Source organism: Notechis scutatus, chromosome Z (assembly GCF_049901735.1).
Source record: "Notechis scutatus isolate UNSWTSFEM ecotype Mainland chromosome Z, rNotScu1.2, whole genome shotgun sequence".
In the NCBI taxonomy this organism is placed as follows: Eukaryota; Metazoa; Chordata; class Lepidosauria; order Squamata; family Elapidae; genus Notechis; species Notechis scutatus.
This window is the reverse complement of record NC_142025.1, coordinates 119,255,051-119,274,544: the sequence shown is the minus strand read 5'-3', so window position 1 is coordinate 119,274,544 and position 19,494 is coordinate 119,255,051. Positions and strand designations below refer to the sequence as shown.

The 19,494-nt window shown below is 42.7% G+C and overlaps 1 protein-coding gene across 2 annotated transcripts in view; it reads right to left on the bottom strand.

Moving 5' to 3' along the window:
* The window catches only part of LOC113426538 (hydroperoxide isomerase ALOXE3-like), a 50,341-nt gene that overhangs the window by 14,613 nt on the left and 16,234 nt on the right, over positions 1-19,494 (bottom strand). Inside the window, exons 4-11 of one of the 2 annotated variants that reach the window (XM_087945776.1) lie at positions 19,051-19,245; positions 18,087-18,291; positions 15,834-15,918; positions 11,325-11,447; positions 9,735-9,838; positions 7,144-7,316; positions 1,386-1,529; positions 687-890 (exon numbers count right to left, since the gene is read on the bottom strand). In XM_087945776.1, the coding sequence (XP_087801902.1) occupies positions 687-890; positions 1,386-1,529; positions 7,144-7,316; positions 9,735-9,838; positions 11,325-11,447; positions 15,834-15,918; positions 18,087-18,291; positions 19,051-19,245 (1,233 nt within the window). Of the gene's footprint in view, positions 1-686; positions 891-1,385; positions 1,530-7,143; positions 7,317-9,734; positions 9,839-11,324; positions 11,448-15,833; positions 15,919-18,086; positions 18,292-19,050; positions 19,249-19,494 lie in introns of both variants that reach the window. The other variant, XM_087945774.1, reaches the window with a different exon arrangement.

The window sequence follows — 19,494 nt, the reverse complement described above, 5'->3', positions numbered from 1 at the left end:
TAACCAAAGATCCACATACAAATACCCATGAGAACCTCAGAAAACAAATACACACACACACACACACACACACACACACACACATATCTATTCGAGATTAGTATATGAAATAATGATGTCGCTGTACTGTTAATGTTAAGATTAAGATTTGTAAAATTAGAAAAGAACAATAAAAACATTTAAAAAAGAGAAAGCAGAGTCGACTCAAGAGTAAGGCCACACCTTGGAGATGATTGGCCTCTCCCATAGGACATAAAAGAGGAGCGAACGGGACGTGAGCTTTTGCAGGAAGCAATTAGTTTGTCTGGTTGGTTCAAGCTTTGAAAAGTTCTGTTTGACTCTGTGTCAGGTTTGGCCTTGCCCTGCGTTTGGCAATTCGTCCTCTGGCTACATTCCAAGTGCAATAAGGTGAGTGCTTATAAACATTCCCCTGAAAGACTGTAAACCCTTGCAGGTTGTGAATGAATGTAATTCACAGCCATGGGAAATAAAAGAGGTTTTGCCAGGACTAAGACGGGTTTTTTATGCTTTCTAAGAAAGCCTTGGTCAGAACAATTTGTTTCATGGACGGCCATCCAAAACCTCACGTTATGGGGAAATTGGACGAATCCGGTGACAATATTCCTGCATCCCAACTCATGGGAACACACACACACAGAGAGCGATCTGTCTCTCTTGTGCCCTACCTTGAACACCGGATGGCACATGGGGAGGTGCCGTAGAGTGGCCATGGTGAAGATCTCAGCCATCAGGTGGGTCTTCAGAAGGTGGGAGATGTTCTGGTGGATGTGGAAATCGGCATTGCGCACCCACATCTTAGCTAGGGTCCAATCCCAGTGTGGGTCGCTGGGAAGGAAAATGGGACTCTCGGCACCGGGGATTTGGCTGAGCTGAGAGAAGGAAGCAAACAAAGAACGAAGAAAAAGGGACGAATGAGCAAGGAGATTGAAAAACCATGTATCCTCACCCTTCGTGTCATTAATTGCTTTACCAGAGAATTACTTATAGAACAGCGGACAGGAATGGTGCGGTGGCCTAGAGGTGGGAGCTCTCGCCTCACAATCAGGAGGCTGTGAGTTCAATCCCAGGTAGAGGCAGGTACTTATTTCTCTGGGCACAATGAGAATATACCTGCTGATCAAAAAACTCTGCACTGGGAACAGGAAGGGCATCCGGCCATTAAAACACTCTGCTAATTCCATTCAGTTGCCCAGACTACACCCCACAAGTGATTATTGGATTGTTAAATGATGATGATTGGATTGTTAAATGATGAACAGTGGACAGTTATAGGTAGTCCTCCACTTACAACTGTTCATTTAGTGAGTGTTCATAGTCACAACAGCACTGAAAGACTTACAATCAGTTTTCACAGTTGGTTTTACCTGGATTGCTATCGGTACGAGATTCCCAGAAGACATCTGGTGGAAGAGGCACAAAGGGACAGCCAGATACTGCTGTTCACCGTGGATGACGTTGGTCGGGCTTCCTTGGAGCATCTTGTAGTCCACTATGAAGATGTTCCCCTTCTTTAAATGGAAGGAAGGAAGGAAGTTAGTGCTTTATATACAACAGTTATGTACAGGCATATATGTGGTAGGCAAATACCTGACAAGCAATCAATCTTCTTAACTCTACAGGGAGAACTCCGCAATGGAGACAGGACACAAGGAGAGAAAACACACCTTCTAATGGCTGCCTTTATATAGACACCTCTTAAAGGGGTAAATATTTCTATGGATCCATACATAGTCTTAAAAAGGCAATACCCATGCCATGCTGATTCATCCTTATTGTATCAGCCTTACATTGCATCAGCCTTACAGTAACTGGTCAGCTCTTAAATTTCAATACCTTAACAGAAGGTCAAGATGGTGGTTCAGAAAGATCGGAAGGTCAAGAGGGTGGCTTCAGAAAGATCAGAAAGAGGATGGCTTCAGAAAGATCAGAAGGTCAAGAGGATGGCTTCAAAAAGAACAGAAGGTCAAGAGGATGGCTTCAGAAAGATCAGAAGGTCAAGAGGATGGCTTTAGGAAGATCAGAAGGTCAAGAGGGTGGCTTCAGAAAGATCAGAAGGTCAAGAGGATGGCTTCAGAAAGATCAGAAGGTCAAGAGGATGGCTTCAAAAAGATCAGAAGGTCAAGAGGATGGCTTCAAAAAGAACAGAAGGTCAAGAGGATGGCTTCAGAAAGATCAGAAGGTCAAGAGGATGGCTTCAGAAAGATCAGAAGGTCAAGAGGGTGGCTTCAAAAAGAACAGAAGGTCAAGAGGATGGCTTCAGAAAGATCAGAAGGTCAAGAGGATGGCTTCAGGAAGATCAGAAGGTCAAGAGGGTGGCTTCAGAAAGATCAGAAGGTCAAGAGGGTGGCTTCAGAAAGATCAGAAGGTCAAGAGGTTGGCTTCAGAAAGATCAGAAGGTCAAGAGGATGGCTTCAAAAAGATCAGAAGGTCAAGAGGATGGCTTCAGAAAGATCAGAAGGTCAAGAGGGTGGCTTCAGAAAGATCAGAAGGTCAAGAGGATGGCTTCAGAAAGATCAGAAGGTCAAGAGGATGGCTTCAGAAAGATCAGAAGGTCAAGAGGATGGCTTCAAAAAGATGAGAAGATCAAGAGGATGGCTTCAGAAAGATCAGAAGGTCAAGAGGATGGCTTCAAAAAGAACAGAAGGTCAAGAGGATGGCTTCAGAAAGATCAGAAGGTCAAGAGGATGGCTTCAGGAAGATCAGAAGGTCAAGAGGGTGGCTTCAGAAAGATCAGAAGGTCAAGAGGGTGGCTTCAGAAAGATCAGAAGGTCAAGAGGTTGGCTTCAGAAAGATCAGAAGGTCAAGAGGATGGCTTCAAAAAGATCAGAAGGTCAAGAGGATGGCTTCAGAAAGATCAGAAGGTCAAGAGGGTGGCTTCAGAAAGATCAGAAGGTCAAGAGGATGGCTTCAGAAAGATCAGAAGGTCAAGAGGATGGCTTCAGAAAGATCAGAAGGTCAAGAGGATGGCTTCAGAAAGATCAGAAGGTCAAGAGGGTGGCTTCAGAAAGATCAGAAGGTCAAGAGGATGGCTTCAGAAAGATCAGAAGGTCAAGAGGATGGCTTCAGAAAGATCAGAAGGTCAAGAGGATGGCTTCAGAAAGATCAGAAGGTCAAGAGGGTGGCTTCAGAAAGATCAGAAGGTCAAGAGGGTGGCTTCAGAAAGATCAGAAGGTCAAGAGGGTGGCTTCAGAAAGATCAGAAGGTCAAGAGGGTGGCTTCAGAAAGATCAGAAGGTCAAGAGGATGGCTTCAGAAAGATCAGAAGGTCAAGAGGGTGGCTTCAGAAAGACCAGAAGGTCAAGAGGATGGCTTCAAAAGATCAGAAGGTCAAGAGGATGGCTTCAGAAAGATCAGAAGGTCAAGAGGATGGCTTCAAAAAGAACAGAAGGTCAAGAGGATGGCTTCAGAAAGATCAGAAGGTCAAGAGGATGGCTTCAGAAAGATCAGAAGGTCAAGAGGATGGCTTCAGAAAGATCAGAAGGTCAAGAGGGTGGCTTCAGAAAGATCAGAAGGTCAAGAGGATGGCTTCAGAAAGATCAGAAGGTCAAGAGGATGGCTTCAGAAAGATCAGAAGGTCAAGAGGATGGCTTCAGAAAGATCAGAAGGTCAAGAGGGTGGCTTCAGAAAGATCAGAAGGTCAAGAGGATGGCTTCAGAAAGATCAGAAGGTCAAGAGGGTGGCTTCAGAAAGATCAGAAGGTCAAGAGGGTGGCTTCAGAAAGATCAGAAGGTCAAGAGGATGGCTTCAGAAAGATCAGAAGGTCAAGAGGATGGCTTCAAAAAGAACAGAAGGTCAAGAGGATGGCTTCAGAAAGATCAGAAGGTCAAGAGGATGGCTTCAAAAAGAACAGAAGGTCAAGAGGATGGCTTCAGAAAGATCAGAAGGTCAAGAGGATGGCTCCAGAAAGATCAGAAGGTCAAGAGGATGGCTTCAGAAAGATCGGAAGGTCAAGAGGGTGGCTTCAGAAAGATCAGAAGATCAAGAGGGTGGCTTCAGGAAGATCAGAAGGTCAAGAGGGTGGCTTCAGAAAGATCAGAAGGTCAAGAGGATGGCTTCAGAAAGATCAGAAGGTCAAGAGGATGGCTCCAGAAAGATCAGAAGGTCAAGAGGATGGCTTCAGGAAGATCAGAAGATCAAGAGGGTGGCTTCAGGAAGATCAGAAGGTCAAGAGGGTGGCTTCAGAAAGATCAGAAGGTCAAGAGGGTGGCTTCAGAAAGATCAGAAGATCAAGAGGGTGGCTTCAGGAAGATCAGAAGGTCAAGAGGATGGCTTCAGAAAGATCAGAAGGTCAAGAGGATGGCTTCAGAAAGATCAGAAGGTCAAGAGGGTGGCTTCAGAAAGATCAGAAGATCAAGAGGGTGGCTTCAGAAAGATCAGAAGGTCAAGAGGATGGCTTCAGAAAGATCAGAAGGTCAAGAGGATGGCTTCAGAAAGATCAGAAGGTCAAGAGGGTGGCTTCAGAAAGATCAGAAGATCAAGAGGGTGGCTTCAGGAAGATCAGAAGGTCAAGAGGATGGCTTCAGAAAGATCAGAAGGTCAAGAGGGTGGCTTCAGAAAGATCAGAAGGTCAAGAGGGTGGCTTCAGAAAGATCAGAAGGTCAAGAGGGTGGCTTCAGAAAGATCAGAAGGTCAAGAGGATGGCTTCAGAAAGATCAGAAGGTCAAGAGGATGGCTCCAGAAAGATCAGAAGGTCAAGAGGATGGCTTCAGGAAGATCAGAAGATCAAGAGGGTGGCTTCAGGAAGATCAGAAGGTCAAGAGGATGGCTTCAGAAAGATCAGAAGGTCAAGAGGGTGGCTTCAGAAAGATCAGAAGATCAAGAGGGTGGCTTCAGGAAGATCAGAAGGTCAAGAGGATGGCTTCAGAAAGATCAGAAGGTCAAGAGGATGGCTTCAGAAAGATCAGAAGGTCAAGAGGATGGCTTCAGAAAGATCGGAAGGTCAAGAGGGTGGCTTCAGAAAGATCGGAAGGTCAAGAGGATGGCTTCAGAAAGATCAGAAGGTCAAGAGGATGGCTCCAGAAAGATCAGAAGGTCAAGAGGATGGCTTCAGAAAGATCAGAAGGTCAAGAGGATGGCTTCAGAAAGATCAGAAGGTCAAGAGGATGGCTTCAGAAAGATCAGAAGGTCAAGAGGGTGGCTTCAGAAAGATCAGAAGATCAAGAGGGTGGCTTCAGGAAGATCAGAAGGTCAAGAGGGTGGCTTCAGAAAGATCAGAAGGTCAAGAGGATGGCTTCAGAAAGATCAGAAGATCAAGAGGGTGGCTTCAGGAAGATCAGAAGGTCAAGAAGGTGGCTTCAGAAAGATCAGAAGGTCAAGAGGGTGGCTTCAGAAAGATCAGAAGGTCAAGAGGATGGCTTCAGAAAGATCAGAAGGTCAAGAAGGTGGCTTCAGAAAGATCAGAAGGTCAAGAGGATGGCTTCAGAAAGATCAGAAGGTCAAGAGGATGGCTTCAAAAAGAACAGAAGGTCAAGAGGATGGCTTCAGAAAGATCAGAAGGTCAAGAGGATGGCTTCAGGAAGATCAGAAGGTCAAGAGGATGGCTTCAAAAAGAACAGAAGGTCAAGAGGATGGCTTCAGAAAGATCAGAAGGTCAAGAGGATGGCTCCAGAAAGATCAGAAGGTCAAGAGGATGGCTTCAGGAAGATCAGAAGATCAAGAGGGTGGCTTCAGGAAGATCAGAAGGTCAAGAGGATGGCTTCAGAAAGATCAGAAGGTCAAGAGGATGGCTTCAGAAAGATCAGAAGGTCAAGAGGATGGCTCCAGAAAGATCAGAAGGTCAAGAGGGTGGCTTCAGAAAGATCAGAAGGTCAAGAGGGTGGCTTCAGAAAGATCAGAAGATCAAGAGGGTGGCTTCAGAAAGATCAGAAGATCAAGAGGGTGGCTTCAGGAAGATCAGAAGGTCAAGAGGGTGGCTTCAGAAAGATCAGAAGGTCAAGAGGATGGCTTCAGAAAGATCAGAAGATCAAGAGGGTGGCTTCAGGAAGATCAGAAGGTCAAGAAGGTGGCTTCAGAAAGATCAGAAGGTCAAGAGGGTGGCTTCAGAAAGATCAGAAGGTCAAGAGGATGGCTTCAGAAAGATCAGAAGGTCAAGAAGGTGGCTTCAGAAAGATCAGAAGGTCAAGAGGATGGCTTCAGAAAGATCAGAAGGTCAAGAGGGTGGCTTCAAAAAGAACAGAAGGTCAAGAGGATGGCTTCAAAAAGAACAGAAGGTCAAGAGGATGGCTTCAGAAAGATCAGAAGGTCAAGAGGATGGCTTCAGAAAGATCAGAAGGTCAAGAAGGTGGCTTCAGAAAGATCAGAAGGTCAAGAGGATGGCTTCAGAAAGATCAGAAGGTCAAGAGGATGGCTTCAAAAGAACAGAAGGTCAAGAGGATGGCTTCAGAAAGATCAGAAGGTCAAGAGGATGGCTTCAGGAAGATCAGAAGGTCAAGAGGATGGCTTCAGAAAGATCAGAAGGTCAAGAGGATGGCTTCAGAAAGATCAGAAGATCAAGAGGGTGGCTTCAGAAAGATCAGAAGGTCAAGAGGATGGCTTCAGAAAGATCAGAAAGTCAAGAGGGTGGCTTCAGAAAGATCAGAAGGTCAAGAGGATGGCTTCAGAAAGATCAGAAGGTCAAGAGGATGGCTTCAGAAAGAACAGAAGGTCAAGAGGATGGCTTCAGAAAGATCAGAAGGTCAAGAGGATGGCTTCAGAAAGATCAGAAGGTCAAGAGGGTGGCTTCAGAAAGATCAGAAGGTCAAGAGGATGGCTTCAGAAAGATCAGAAGGTCAAGAGGATGGCTTCAGAAAGATCAGAAGGTCAAGTGGATGGCTTCAGAAAGATCAGAAGGTCAAGAGGATGGCTTCAGAAAGATCACAAGGTCAAGAGGATGGCTTCAGAAAGATCACAAGGTCAAGAGGATGGCTTCAGAAAGATCACAAGGTCAAGAGGATGGCTTCAGAAAGATCAGAAGGTCAGAAGGTCAGTTTCAGGGATGGAGTCGCAACCACATCTTCCTCTTTGATTCTCTTTGGAGATTCCCCAGTTCCTCTACTGGATAACGTCACTAAGTCAACACAACCCTAGTTGAGTTTTTGGGGAAAGGCAAGTTACTAGAGAAAGCTAGAAACCACAGCCCGCTCACCTGCAGTTCCTCCGAGAGAGTGGTGGTTTTTCCAAGGGACTCAGCGACCATCTCCTGGGTCACAGGGAATTTGGCCGGGATCTCCGTGCACTTCTCAATCACCAAAGGGTTGACCCCATTCAGATACTGGTAGCCAAAGAAGGCGTCTTCTTGCCAATGATCAGCAACATATTCTGGAGAATCAGAGAAATCGAAAGCAAAAAGGGGGTGACTTTCTGATGGATTATGAGGATCACTCTGAAAATCTTGAAGACCAGGCTGGACCATGTAGAAGGGAGGATGTCAACTCATAAATCATTCCTATGCCTGTTTCCAAGTTGCCATAAGGAGGAGTGGGGAACCAGAAGTACATTGCACACTTATCTTACAAAGATTGTAGCCTAGGCTACCGTATCTTCTACCCACGAAAATCCTTTATTGGAGAATCTGATTTGTGACACACCCAGGGGGTGGGGGGAAAGAGGATCATAGATGATCGTAAATTACATGTGTCAGAGTTGGCTTCATATGGGTTAGTGCCGGACATGTTTCTCCTAATAAATCTTTTGGATTTTTTTGAAGCTTGACTTGAGGCTCATGGTTTAATTAAGGCAATCGTCGGAACGCTGACATAGGATCTGGATGGAGAATTCTTGGAAGATTAAAAATATTCTCTCCTTGCATTCTTGCAGAAGAAGAGCATTATTTTAGGTAGAACAGGGATCTCGTATCCAATTTGAGTAGGAATGCAATTAGGAGGAGAAAAAGCTCGGCATTCCTCACAATCAGAAGAGGAGAAGATCTTGGAAGACCTGGAAGAGGAGAAGGCCAAGCGCTCAGGTTTTAGGCCAAAGATCTGCTTCCAGAAACAACAACCAGGTCAACCAACAACTCAAAGCTGTGGTGTTACAACTGGCTGTCTTTTCACAACATTCAAGTTGGCCGCCTCTTTTTTCCAATAGCGGGACCATCCTAGTCCAGGATCTGCACGTCCATTTTACCTTGGATGAATTCTGGGATTTTGTCTGTGTTGTGTAGAAGAGGAGCAAGAAGAGCTGGAGGCGGAATTAAGCGTGTCATCAGCTTAGAATCGTTACGTTGCCACAAACGGTTCAAGTCCGTCTCCTGAATTCTGTTGACTCTTACCTGGCTCCAATTTAACACTGAACTTTAATTGACTAAATTTTAGTGCACAAGATTGAGAGTTAATGAACTCTGAACTGCAACTTAACTTGATTCTTTACGCTAACATTAATCTAGTCAACTAAAGTTCCATACTCAATAGATTAATGTTCCCCATAGTCGCTAGGGAATTCTGGGAGCTGAAATCCACACATCTTAAAACAGGAAGACTTGGAATTCAGGAAGTTGAAGTCCACTTATCGTAAATCAAACTTGCTCAGGAATTCTGGGAGTTGAAGTCCACCCATCATAAATCAAATTGACTGGGGAATTCTGGGAGCTGAAATCTACCTATCTTAAAGTATCTCGACTGAGGAATTCTGGGAGTTGAAGTCTACCTATCTTAAAGCATGTCAGCTGGGAATTTTGGGAGTTCAAGTCTATATCTATCTATTTTAAAGCAGGCTAGCTGGCAAATTCTGGGAGTTGAAGTCTATCTTAAAGCATGTCGGCTGGGAATTTTGGGAGTTGAAGTCTATTTATTTTAAAGCAGGCTGGCTGGGAATTCTGGGAGTTGAAGTCTATCTTAAACATGTCGGCTGGGAATTCTGGGAGTTGAAGTCTATTTTAAAGCAGGCTGGCTGGGGAATTCTGGGAGTTGAAGTCTATCTTAAAGCATGTCGGCTGGGAATTCTGGGAGTTGAAGTCTATTTATTTTAAAGCAGGCTGGCTGGGGAATTCTGGGAGTTGAAGTCTATCTTAAAGCATGTCGGCTGGGAATTCTGGGAGTTGAAGTCTATTTATTTTAAAGCAGGCTGGCTGGGGAATTCTGGGAATTGAAGTCTATCTTAAAGCATGTCGGCTGGGAATTCTGGGAGTTGAAGTCTATTTATTTTAAAGCAGGCTGGCTGGGGAATTCTGGGAGTTGAGGTCTATCTTAAACATGTCGGCTGGGAATTCTGGGAGTTGAAGTCTATCTATTTTAAAGCAGGCTGGCTGGGGAATTCTGGGAGTTGAAGTCTATGTATTTTAAAGCAGGCTGGCTGGGGAATTCTGGGAGTTGAAGTCTATCTTAAAGCATGTCGGCTGGGAATTCTGGGAGTTGAAGTCTATCTTAAAGCATGTCGGCTGGGAATTCTGGGAGTTGAAGTCTATCTATTTTAAAGCAGGGTAGCTGACAAATTCTGGGAATTGAAGTCTACCTATCTTAAATCAAACTGGATGGGGAACTCTGGGAGTTGAAGTTCACCCATCACAAATCAAACTGGGTGGGGAATTCTGGGAGTTGACGTCTACCCGCCTTAAAGCATGTTGGCTGAGAAATTCTGGGAATTGATTCCACCCATTTAAAGCCCCTCAATTGAGCACTCAATGGAGTGCTGTGTTCTGTACTCCAAAATAATCTTCATTATCCTCTCATATTTCTTCCATGCATTTTATATATTTGAGATATTCCCAGATTTTTCCTTCTTTGCCCTTCCGATACCAACCTGAAACCAAGGTCTTGTTGAACCAGAAAACCTTGCGAATGTCCTCGAGTTTTTTCCAGGAATTGTGGTAGTTCATTAGGCCTTTTAACCTGAACTCCAATTGTCTGAGAAGCAAAAGAGAAAAGGGGGACAGTCTAAACCTGGATCACGCTTCAGTGGCCAAACCAGGGTTAACCGTTTTCTCTTCACAGAGGAAGTAAGGATAAATGCAAAAGCTTCCCCTGTCAATTTTGGTGAGAGAGTTCTTGGTGATTCTTTCATTAGGCCTACATGAGCCATTGGTATACAAACAAACAGCAAACCTCACGCTCCCTTCTAGCACTGACGACGTTCCCTAGTAGGGTCATGAGACGTCTGCCAGAAAACCACCAAGTGTCCTATTTCTACGGTCTTTTTAGAGTTGCCAACAGAAAGGGAGGGGGAGAAAGGGGTTTGAAAGAGCAGTGCAGCAGCTTGCAAATCGAAAGTGCATTCCCTAAATAGTTTTTCCAAGATTGTGACGAGGTGACTGAAGTTTCTGACACGCACAATTCTAACTGGAGAAGATGATTGATGACTCTGGGCTATGGCTGTGTCCCATTGGAGAATACGAATTGTGATACACCCAGGAGGTGGGGGAGGGGGGGAAACCAGGGTCAAGGGTGACAGTGAATGATGGGTCTCAGAGTCGGCTGCACCCGGGCAGTGCCGGACATGTTAACTCCCCATAAATCCTTTTAAAGTTTTGGAAGTTTGGCTCGAGACTCATGATTTAATTTGGGTAACTGCCAGAATGCTGACACCAAGCTCAGAGAGCACCAAGGGCCCCAAAGTTGTTGTTGTCCTCCTCCCCCTCCTCTCCACAATCCCCCCTCCCTTCTAGCACGGATGACATTCCCTAGTTGGGTCATGAGACGTCTGCAAGAAAATCTCCAAGCTCAGAGTTCATCAGGGCCCCCAGAGCAATGGTGGGATTGGAATAACTTAACCACCAGTTTTCTGGCTGTGTAGGCGTAGCTGGGTGGGTGACATCACTCATCACACCCAGCCCTGCAAAGGTAGGATTCAGCCAGTTGGGGCTAATCCCACCACGGGTGGCCCTGCCCCTGTTTTTCGGCCTGTTTTTTTGGCCATTTCCAGGCCATTTTGGGGGGCGTTTTCAGGCCATTTTTCAAGCTATTTTCGGGCCGAAAAACGGCCTGAATAATGGCCTGAAAACGGCTGGAGAACAACTGGGGATAGAGCCAGCCAGTAGTGGGATTTGCCAGTTCGCCGAACCGCGCAGAATCTTAACTACTGGTTTGCTTGAACCGGTGCAAGCCGGCACCAGCCCTCCTCCTCTCCACTCCACAAACCCCACTCCCATCTGGCACTGAGGATGTTCCCTAGTTGGGTCACAAAACGTCTGCAAGGAAAACTAAGAAGCCCAGAGACCACCAAGGACCCCACAGGCCTCCTCCTCCTCCTCTCCACAAACCCTCCTCCCTTCCTAGCATGGTTGATATTCCCTAGTTGGGTCACGAAACATCTTCCAGGAAAACCACCCGGCTCAGGGAGCGCCCAGGACTTCACAGTTGATCCCAGAGCTACAGAGATTTCTGTGGTACCCACGTCAGTTTTGAACGGGCCATGAAAGTGCTCATCTTGGTCAAGGAGAACTTGATGTTGGTATTCATCTCATCTATGGTGTCCACCGCCACACACCGCGGCAAGCCAGGAGCAAATTCCATCCACCTTGTGATTTCAAAAGAAAGATATTAAAATGAAACAGAAGTTGCCTTCAGAAGTTGTGGGAGCTTCATCCCTGGAGGCTTTCAAGAAGAGACTGGACTCCCATCTGTCATAAATGGTGTAGGGTCTCCTGCTTGGGCAGGGGGTTGGACTAGATGACCTACAAGGTCCCTTCCAACTCTGTTATGATTCTGTTATTCAGAAATTGTGGGGACTTCATCCCTGGAGGCTTTCAAGAAGAGACTGGACTCCCATCTGTCAAAAATGGTGTAGGGTCTCCTGCTTGGGCGGGGGGGCAGGTTGGGCTAGATGACCTACAAGGTCCCTTCCAACTCTGAATCTGTAAATGCATTTTTTTAATTTAAAAAAACCCTTTATTAGTCAAATTTTACAATTAAAAACATACTTCCATTCATTTCAGCGTGTTTGTAGTGGTGTCCACTCTCATTGACATGTTCTTAAATATGTAAATTATCACTAAATATTATTACAATTACTTTACATTCAATTTATGATGTGCAGTCATATATTTACATAGCTATTTATATAATTATACATAGTTATACATAATTATACTTAGTCGTACAATATTGTTTCATCTCACCATAACCTTCCTTTCATTTATATATTTTATAGCCAATTGTACCATAGATTCCAGATTTCATGGTACTCTATTTCTTCTCTCGCTTTCATTTTCATCAAAAGCCTATCCATTTCTGAGGCTTCCGGTTTGAGCTTCTTCGGCGACAAACCGAAACCTCGTCTCTGCAAGGCTTCGATCCGTGCTTGCCGCTGGAGCGCCCTGAGCTGGCTGGTTTCGGGGCTAAGCCACCCCGTAGAGGTGGTGAAGAGGAGGGAGACTGCCTGCAGGGTTGAGGAGAGCCGCATCTCTCCTCCCCATTTCTGGCCATTACTCCCTTTCCCGAAGGCGGTTGCAGCGGTGGTCAGAAATGGCCACCACAAAGAAGAACTCGACCGGAAAAGAATGTGCAGGAGGAAGATAAGAAGAGAAAGTTTTGGTTGACCAGGTCAAACAGCAAAAGCAACAAATAAGATACCCTGGAATTTAAATTTAATAACATTGTTCCCAAAGAAGATTTTGAATCTGCGAAGAAGAGAGAGAAGGGAAAGGATTATTTTTTTTTCCTTCCCTTCCTTATGCTGACAGCTAAGAGACTTAAGCAAGAAACTGAAAAAAATCCACTTTGACATTAATAGGCATCTAAGCTGATAATAAAAGTCAAAGGGATAATAAAGATTTCTGGATATTTAAAAGTTTTTAAAAGCAGGAAAGGAGAGAGAAAAAGAATAAAAGGGCAGGATCTGGAAAAATGGAGGAGACTGCTTGGAACTAAGGAATGGAACTGTAACTAAAAGGAACTTACAGTGAAATTTCAACAAGATTCCTCAAAGATACATCTTAATTGAAACTTGGTAAAAAAATAATAGAACCCAGGAAGAGAAAGTGGAAAAAAGAAGCAGAAAGAAACAGCCTTGGATTATTTGGATTACTTGGTGATTTTTGGTTTTTGCATCTGGATGACTAAAATTAACCGGGTGGTTGTTTAAAAGTCTTTAAAATGGTATCACTCTTAGAAGAACTGAAAACGGAACTTTAAAAATGGAAAGAAGATGCACAAGAAGGAGAAGTTCTTTTGGCTTCGTATTTCAATTCTTAGAAATTGAGATCTGGAACTATGAGAAGCAACAAGAAACGCTTGCAGAACAAGAAGATTGGGACAAAAAGAAGTCATCTTTAATGATCAAATAATTTTAAGTGGGGGAAAAAGAAAAGGGGGAAAGAGAGTGAAAGGTTTAAGACTAGAAAAAACAACCAAAAAGAAGAAGAACAATTTGAAAGATAAGTATAATATTAGAAAGCAATAGAAGAGGAGATTACAGATGAGAGAGTTAGAAGTAGAGAGACGAGGGGGTAAAAGGGGAGGGAGAAGAAGAAGGGGAAGAAGGCAAGGAAAAGAAGTTGTAAAAGACAGGAACAAGAAATGGAGAAACAGGGAAAAGATATAAGGATTGTAACCATAAGCTTGTTTAGAGATAATGGGTGAAAATTTAATTGCAAAAGGATTCTGCAAAGGTACATAAGATAGCATTGTTATATTATAAACAGAAATAATTTTAGAAAATATGATTAAAATGATGGATAAAATATTTACTGTAATGTAGTTGAATGTTTGGTAATAAATAAATGAATTAAAATGATTGAGAGAATTAAATGGGAACATTTTTAATTATTAGTAATGATTTATAAAAATATAAGTGAGAAATATGGAAAAAAAGAATTAACTATGGAAAGTTTATAAGTCTTCCCAGGAAGTATGATATTTAATTGAAAAGAAATGTTAAAGATGTTAAGATTTTAATGAATATTAATGATAGAATTGAATTGGAATGTGTGAGATATATATATATATATATATATATATATATATATATATATATATATATATATATATATATATATATATAATTTTTTCTTTTTAAGAATATAGTGTGTATTTTAAGAATGTACCAAGCAGAATTCGATTGGAAGTTATGTATTATATTGAATGCTATAATCTTAAAGGTATACACTGAAGCTTAAATAAGAGTTTGAATGGATAAAATTAAAAGATATACAGGTGTCATACTCCAACTGGTAACTACAGGGAAAAAATTGTTTAATAAGAAAAGATAATATGAAATTGAAACAGGACAGACAAAAGTATAAATATAATGATTTGATTGAGATGAGATAATTAAAATAAAGTTGAGAAAATTAAAAGAGGGGGGAAACTATGTAGAAAATATAAAACGGTAATAAGATATGGAATAGAATATAAAAATGAGCATGAAATTGAGTTTGGTGTCTGTATGAAGAAGTGATAACCTGGGACCATGCTATTTTCAGAAAAGATGTTTTATTTGTATTTTGTTTTTGTGAAAACCCAAATAAAACTTTCAAAAAAAAAGCCTATCCATTTCTGTACAATCTAAAACCTTTTTTATTATCATAATGTCAGAGGGGATACTGTTACATTTCCAATTCTGGCTGTGGTTATCATATGTAATATAATATATTGGAATTTCTTACTAATTTCCTCTCTTAATATACCCAATAGGAATGTCTTTGGTTTCAATTCAATTTCCTCCCGCCAATTCTTTATTTTCATTATCATTTTCCTAGCAGCGATCACGTTGGGTCATGAGAGATTTTTACAGGATCCCCGTAAGGAAAGATCCAAGAAAGTGGAAAATACATCAAAATGGGATTCTGCAGCTTTAAACCGCCTTCATTGTAAAATGCTGACCAACCAGCTGCAAATTCTGGGGAGGATTTGGTCCATCTCCTCCCCACTTCCCTTTCTTAATTCCAGGTATTCCTTGATGTACGGCCACAATTAGGACCAGAACCATTATTGCTAAGCGAGTCGGTCATGAAGGGAGTCATGCTTCATTGTATGACCATTTTTACTGCGGTCGTTAAGCGAATTGAGCTTTTTTTTCCCCCCTCCACGTTTGAAAATCTGGAACAGTCGCAAAGGGAAGTCACAAGTTCCCCAGGGAAGCTGCCAGGGTCATAAATGTGGAAGACCAGCCGAAAATTTGAGGAGGGTCATAAGGGTGAGAACTGGCCATAAGAGCGAGGAATGGTCATAAGGGTGAGGACGTGGCTTTTTCAGGATCATGGTAATTTGGAACTGTTGCTAAAGTCGAGGCGGTTTGTAAAACTTTTCGTAAAGACTCCCTGTAACATAAATTCCAGTGGCCAGTTTGTATATAAACAGAGAACAAACCCCACTCCCTTCTAGCACTGATGATGTTACCTAGTTGGGTCATGAAACGTCTGCAAGAAAACCACCAAACTCAGAGAGAACCAAGGATCCCACAGTTCCTCCTCCTCCTCCTCTTCCTTCCCTTTTGCATCTCCACTACTCCATAAACCCAACTCCCATCTAGCACTGATGTTGTTACCTAGTTAGGTCATGAAACGTCTGCAAAGAAAACCACCACACTCAGAGAGCACCAAGACCACCCCCCAGTCTTCCTCCTCCTCCTCTTCTTCCTTCCCTCCTGCTTCTCCACTGCTCCATAAACCCTACTCCCGTCTAGCACTGAAGATGTTACCTAGTTGGGTCATGAAATGCCTGCAAAGAAAACAACCAATGCAAACATTTCCGGAAACTTGGCATGGAGACAAACCAGACATCCACAGACACACAGAGTTAAACCCCATTTTACGCACATCTGCCGAATGGTCTTTGCAAGATCGTTTGCAGAGAGGAGGCCGTGGTGCACATAGGGGCCTGTGTGCGTGTTATGTGCGCAGGTGTGCAAGCCTCAGAAGAGAAGGGATGGTTAGAAAAAAAAAGGTTTCCAGAAAGCGTTTACCTGTAGGTGTCCTGCCTGTTTCTCAGCTCTTCCGTCCTGTGTCTCAGCAGGCAGGAGTTCTGGCCATCGTCACAGATCAATTTGCCTGGGAGGGATGAAAAGGGAGGAAAACGTCCTGGGCACTGGATTCAAATTGCACGTGCCTTTCTCCCAGCATTCTCAGAGCCACCAGCAAACTCGGTGGGGGGGGAACGGGGGACACTTCCTTTTCCTCCAAAGTGGACAGGGATGGGATAGGAAAAAAGGGGATGATTTAGGAAGAAGGTTCTTCTGCTTTGAGCACCGGGCTGGACTAGAAGACATCTAGCTTCTACTCTACTCTACTCTACTCTACTCTACTCTACTCTACTCTACTCTACTCTACTCTACTCTACTCTACTCTACTCTATTTTCTATTCTATTCTATTCTTATTCCATTCCATATATTCTATTCTATTCTATTCTATTCTATTCTATTCTATTCTTCAGAATATCTATTCTATTCTATTCTATTCTATTCTATTCTATTCTATTCTATTCTATTCTATTCTATTCTATTCTATTCTATGCTATTCTACTCTATTCTATTCTATTCTGTTCTTCAGTCCAGTATCTATTCTATTCTATTTTCTATTCTATTCTATTCTACTCTCCTATTCTTATTTCTATTCTATTCTACTTACTCTATTATTCTATTCTATTTTATTCTTATTTCTACTCTATCCTATTCTTATTTCTATTCTATTCTTTTCTATTTTTATTTCTATTCTAGTTTTGTTCTGTTCTATTCTGTTCTGTTCTATTCTATCCTGTTCTTCAGTCCAATATCTATTCTATTCTATTCTATTTTCTATTCTGTTCTATTCTGTTCTTCAGAATATCTATTCTATTCTATTCTATTCTATTCTATTCTATTCTATTCTATTCTATTCTATTCTATTCTATTCTGTTCTTCAGTCCAATATCTATTCTATTCTTATTTCTATTCTATTCTATTCTACTCTTCTTATTTCTATTTTATTCTACTTACTCTATTATTCTATTCTATTTTATTCTTATTTCTACTCTATCCTATTCTTATTTCTATTCTTATTTCTATTCTAGTTTTGTTCTGTTCTATTCTATTCTGTTCTGTTCTGTTCTATTCTATCCTGTTCTTCAGTCCAATATCTATTCTATTCTATTCTATTTTCTATTCTATTCTATTCTGTTCTTCAGAATATCTATTCTATTCTATTCTATTCTATTCTGTTCTATTCTGTTCTTCAGTCCAATATCTATTCTATTCTTATTTCTATTCTATTCTATTCTACTCTTCTTATTTCTATTTTATTCTACTTACTCTATTATTCTATTCTATTTTATTCTTATTTCTACTCTATCCTATTCTTATTTCTATTCTTATTTCTATTCTAGTTTTGTTCTGTTCTGTTCTGTTCTGTTCTGCTCTCCTCTCCTCTATTCTAAATTCTCTTGTATTCTATCCTTCTGTTCAGATTTGATTCAAGTTCCTGTCTCAGCCTAGGAGACCTCCCAGGAATATTGTTGGAGATACGAAATAAGGCCTCCCCTTCCCAACACAAAGGTAGCGTCCAAATTTTGGTCACATGGCCCCGGGGACGCGGCAATGGCCGTTAAGTGTGAAAAACGGTCATAAGTCACTTTTTTTTTTCATTGAGCCGTTGGGAATTGGAAGGATTGCTAACCGTACTGTGTTAAGGACTACCTGTACATCTTTAGGAATGCTATTGGATTTTTTTTCAGGGTTATTTTTTTTTTTCAATGGACTATTTTAGGGGTCGGCAACCTTAAGCACTCAAAGAGCCATTTGGATCCGTTTCACACAGAAAATAAAATACTGGGAGCCACAAAACCTGGGTTTTTTGTTTTTGTTTTTGAAAAGCTCAATAAATCGCGTGCTGGCGGGTGTCGCACATTGGCAGTTGCGACACCTATTTTGAGTGACAGGGAGCCATAGCAGAGGGATGAAAAGAGCCACATGCGGCTCTAGAGCCACGGACTCCTAGATCGGGAATGTCAAAAACTCAAGGCCCACAGGCCAGATCCAGCCTGCAATGTGGTCAGATTGGCCCCACGTGGCTTCGGCCCAGTCTACCCCAGCAATTTGGGGAGTGGTGTTGAGCTGGCCATGCCCACCCAGTTGGCCACACCCACCCTGTTGGCCATGTTCCCCCCCCCCCCAAGGTCAACCACAGCCCTGACGCGGCCCTCGGTTAAACTTGAGTTTGATACCCCTGGACTAGATGATCTCACCCGTGCCCTCTCTCAGCTCCAGGTCCTGGTAGCCCTCGATCCATTGGTAGCAAGGAAAATGGAAAATCTGGCCATCCGGGTCAGTTAGCTGGACGAAGTCGCAAAACCACGGATCCTCTGGGAAGAATTGATAGGGTTCCTTGTGGAGCCGGATTAAAAGCAGGGGGCCCAGATGACGATCGCTCGAGATTTCATAGTCATCCACCTGAGGGAAAGAAGAGAATCCGTGACATGGAGGAAGCACGACCGGTTGGATCTCAGCCTGTCGCCAAAACAAAAGAAATTAGGAAAACTGTAATGGAGCAGAGAACCAAATAGGCCAGAGGTTGGCAACCCACAGCTCTGGAGCCGCATGTGGCTCTTTCACCCCTCTATTGCGACTCAGTCGCTCGAAATATGTGTCACAACCGCCGTCACATGATTTATTGAGCTTTTCAACCCTCAATAGATTTTGTGGCTGCCGGTGTTTTCTTTTCTGTGGGAAACAGATCCAAATTTTTCTTTTATTTTTCTTATATGTACCCATTTCATGTATTCATAACTATGTATACACTTATACTTATTATCTTGTAAACAATTGACAAATCAAATAAATAAATAAATAAAAATAAATAAATAAATGGCTCTCTGAATGTTTAAGGTTGCCAATCCCTGTAGCTAGGCTGAGGACACCTCGCTTGGTGGCTATGAAGGCACTTAGGGGGACAGATGTGAATTGTCCTTGACTTATGACCAAAAAATAAGCCCTAGCACTTATTTTGGAGCCCAAAAGGAAATAAGACCGGGTCTTATTTTCGGGAGAACTCGGGGTAAGAAAGCAACAAATCCGTAATGCTCGCAAGGAGGAAAGACCAGAGCAAAATCGGCAAGCGTGAAAAGATTTTTGCAAAGTTGCAAATACTAACGATGGTTTCTCTCCTCCCATCCCTCATCCCCACCTGAGCCAAGGGTGCAATTCTCTCACCGCCCCAGGGATGAAGTCCTTCCCGGTCTTATCCAAGAGCTGCTTGGCGCTTTGTCCCTTTAAGCCCACCAGGGTGATGGAGACCGAGTCGAAAGTAGCTGAACCCCAACGCTTCCCGGTGGCAACGCGGACTTTGTACACCAAAGCTTCCGGGCAGGAGCGAGTACTCTGTTGTCTCCAAAAATTCTTCTTTTCCTGCTTTGGAGGAGAAAAACAAAGATCAGTGATGGCAAGGTAAAATTTGACCAAAAAAAGAAATACAGTGAATTTTGTTCATATAAATCAAGGATCTTCAAACTTGGCAAGTTTAAGACTTGTGGACCAACTCTCAGCATCCCTGAGCTAACGTGACTGGAGGAGGAATTCTAGGAGTTGAAGAATCCACAATTCTTAAAACTGTCAAGTGTCAGCATTCCAGTTAACAGACAATCAGAGTTGGAAGGG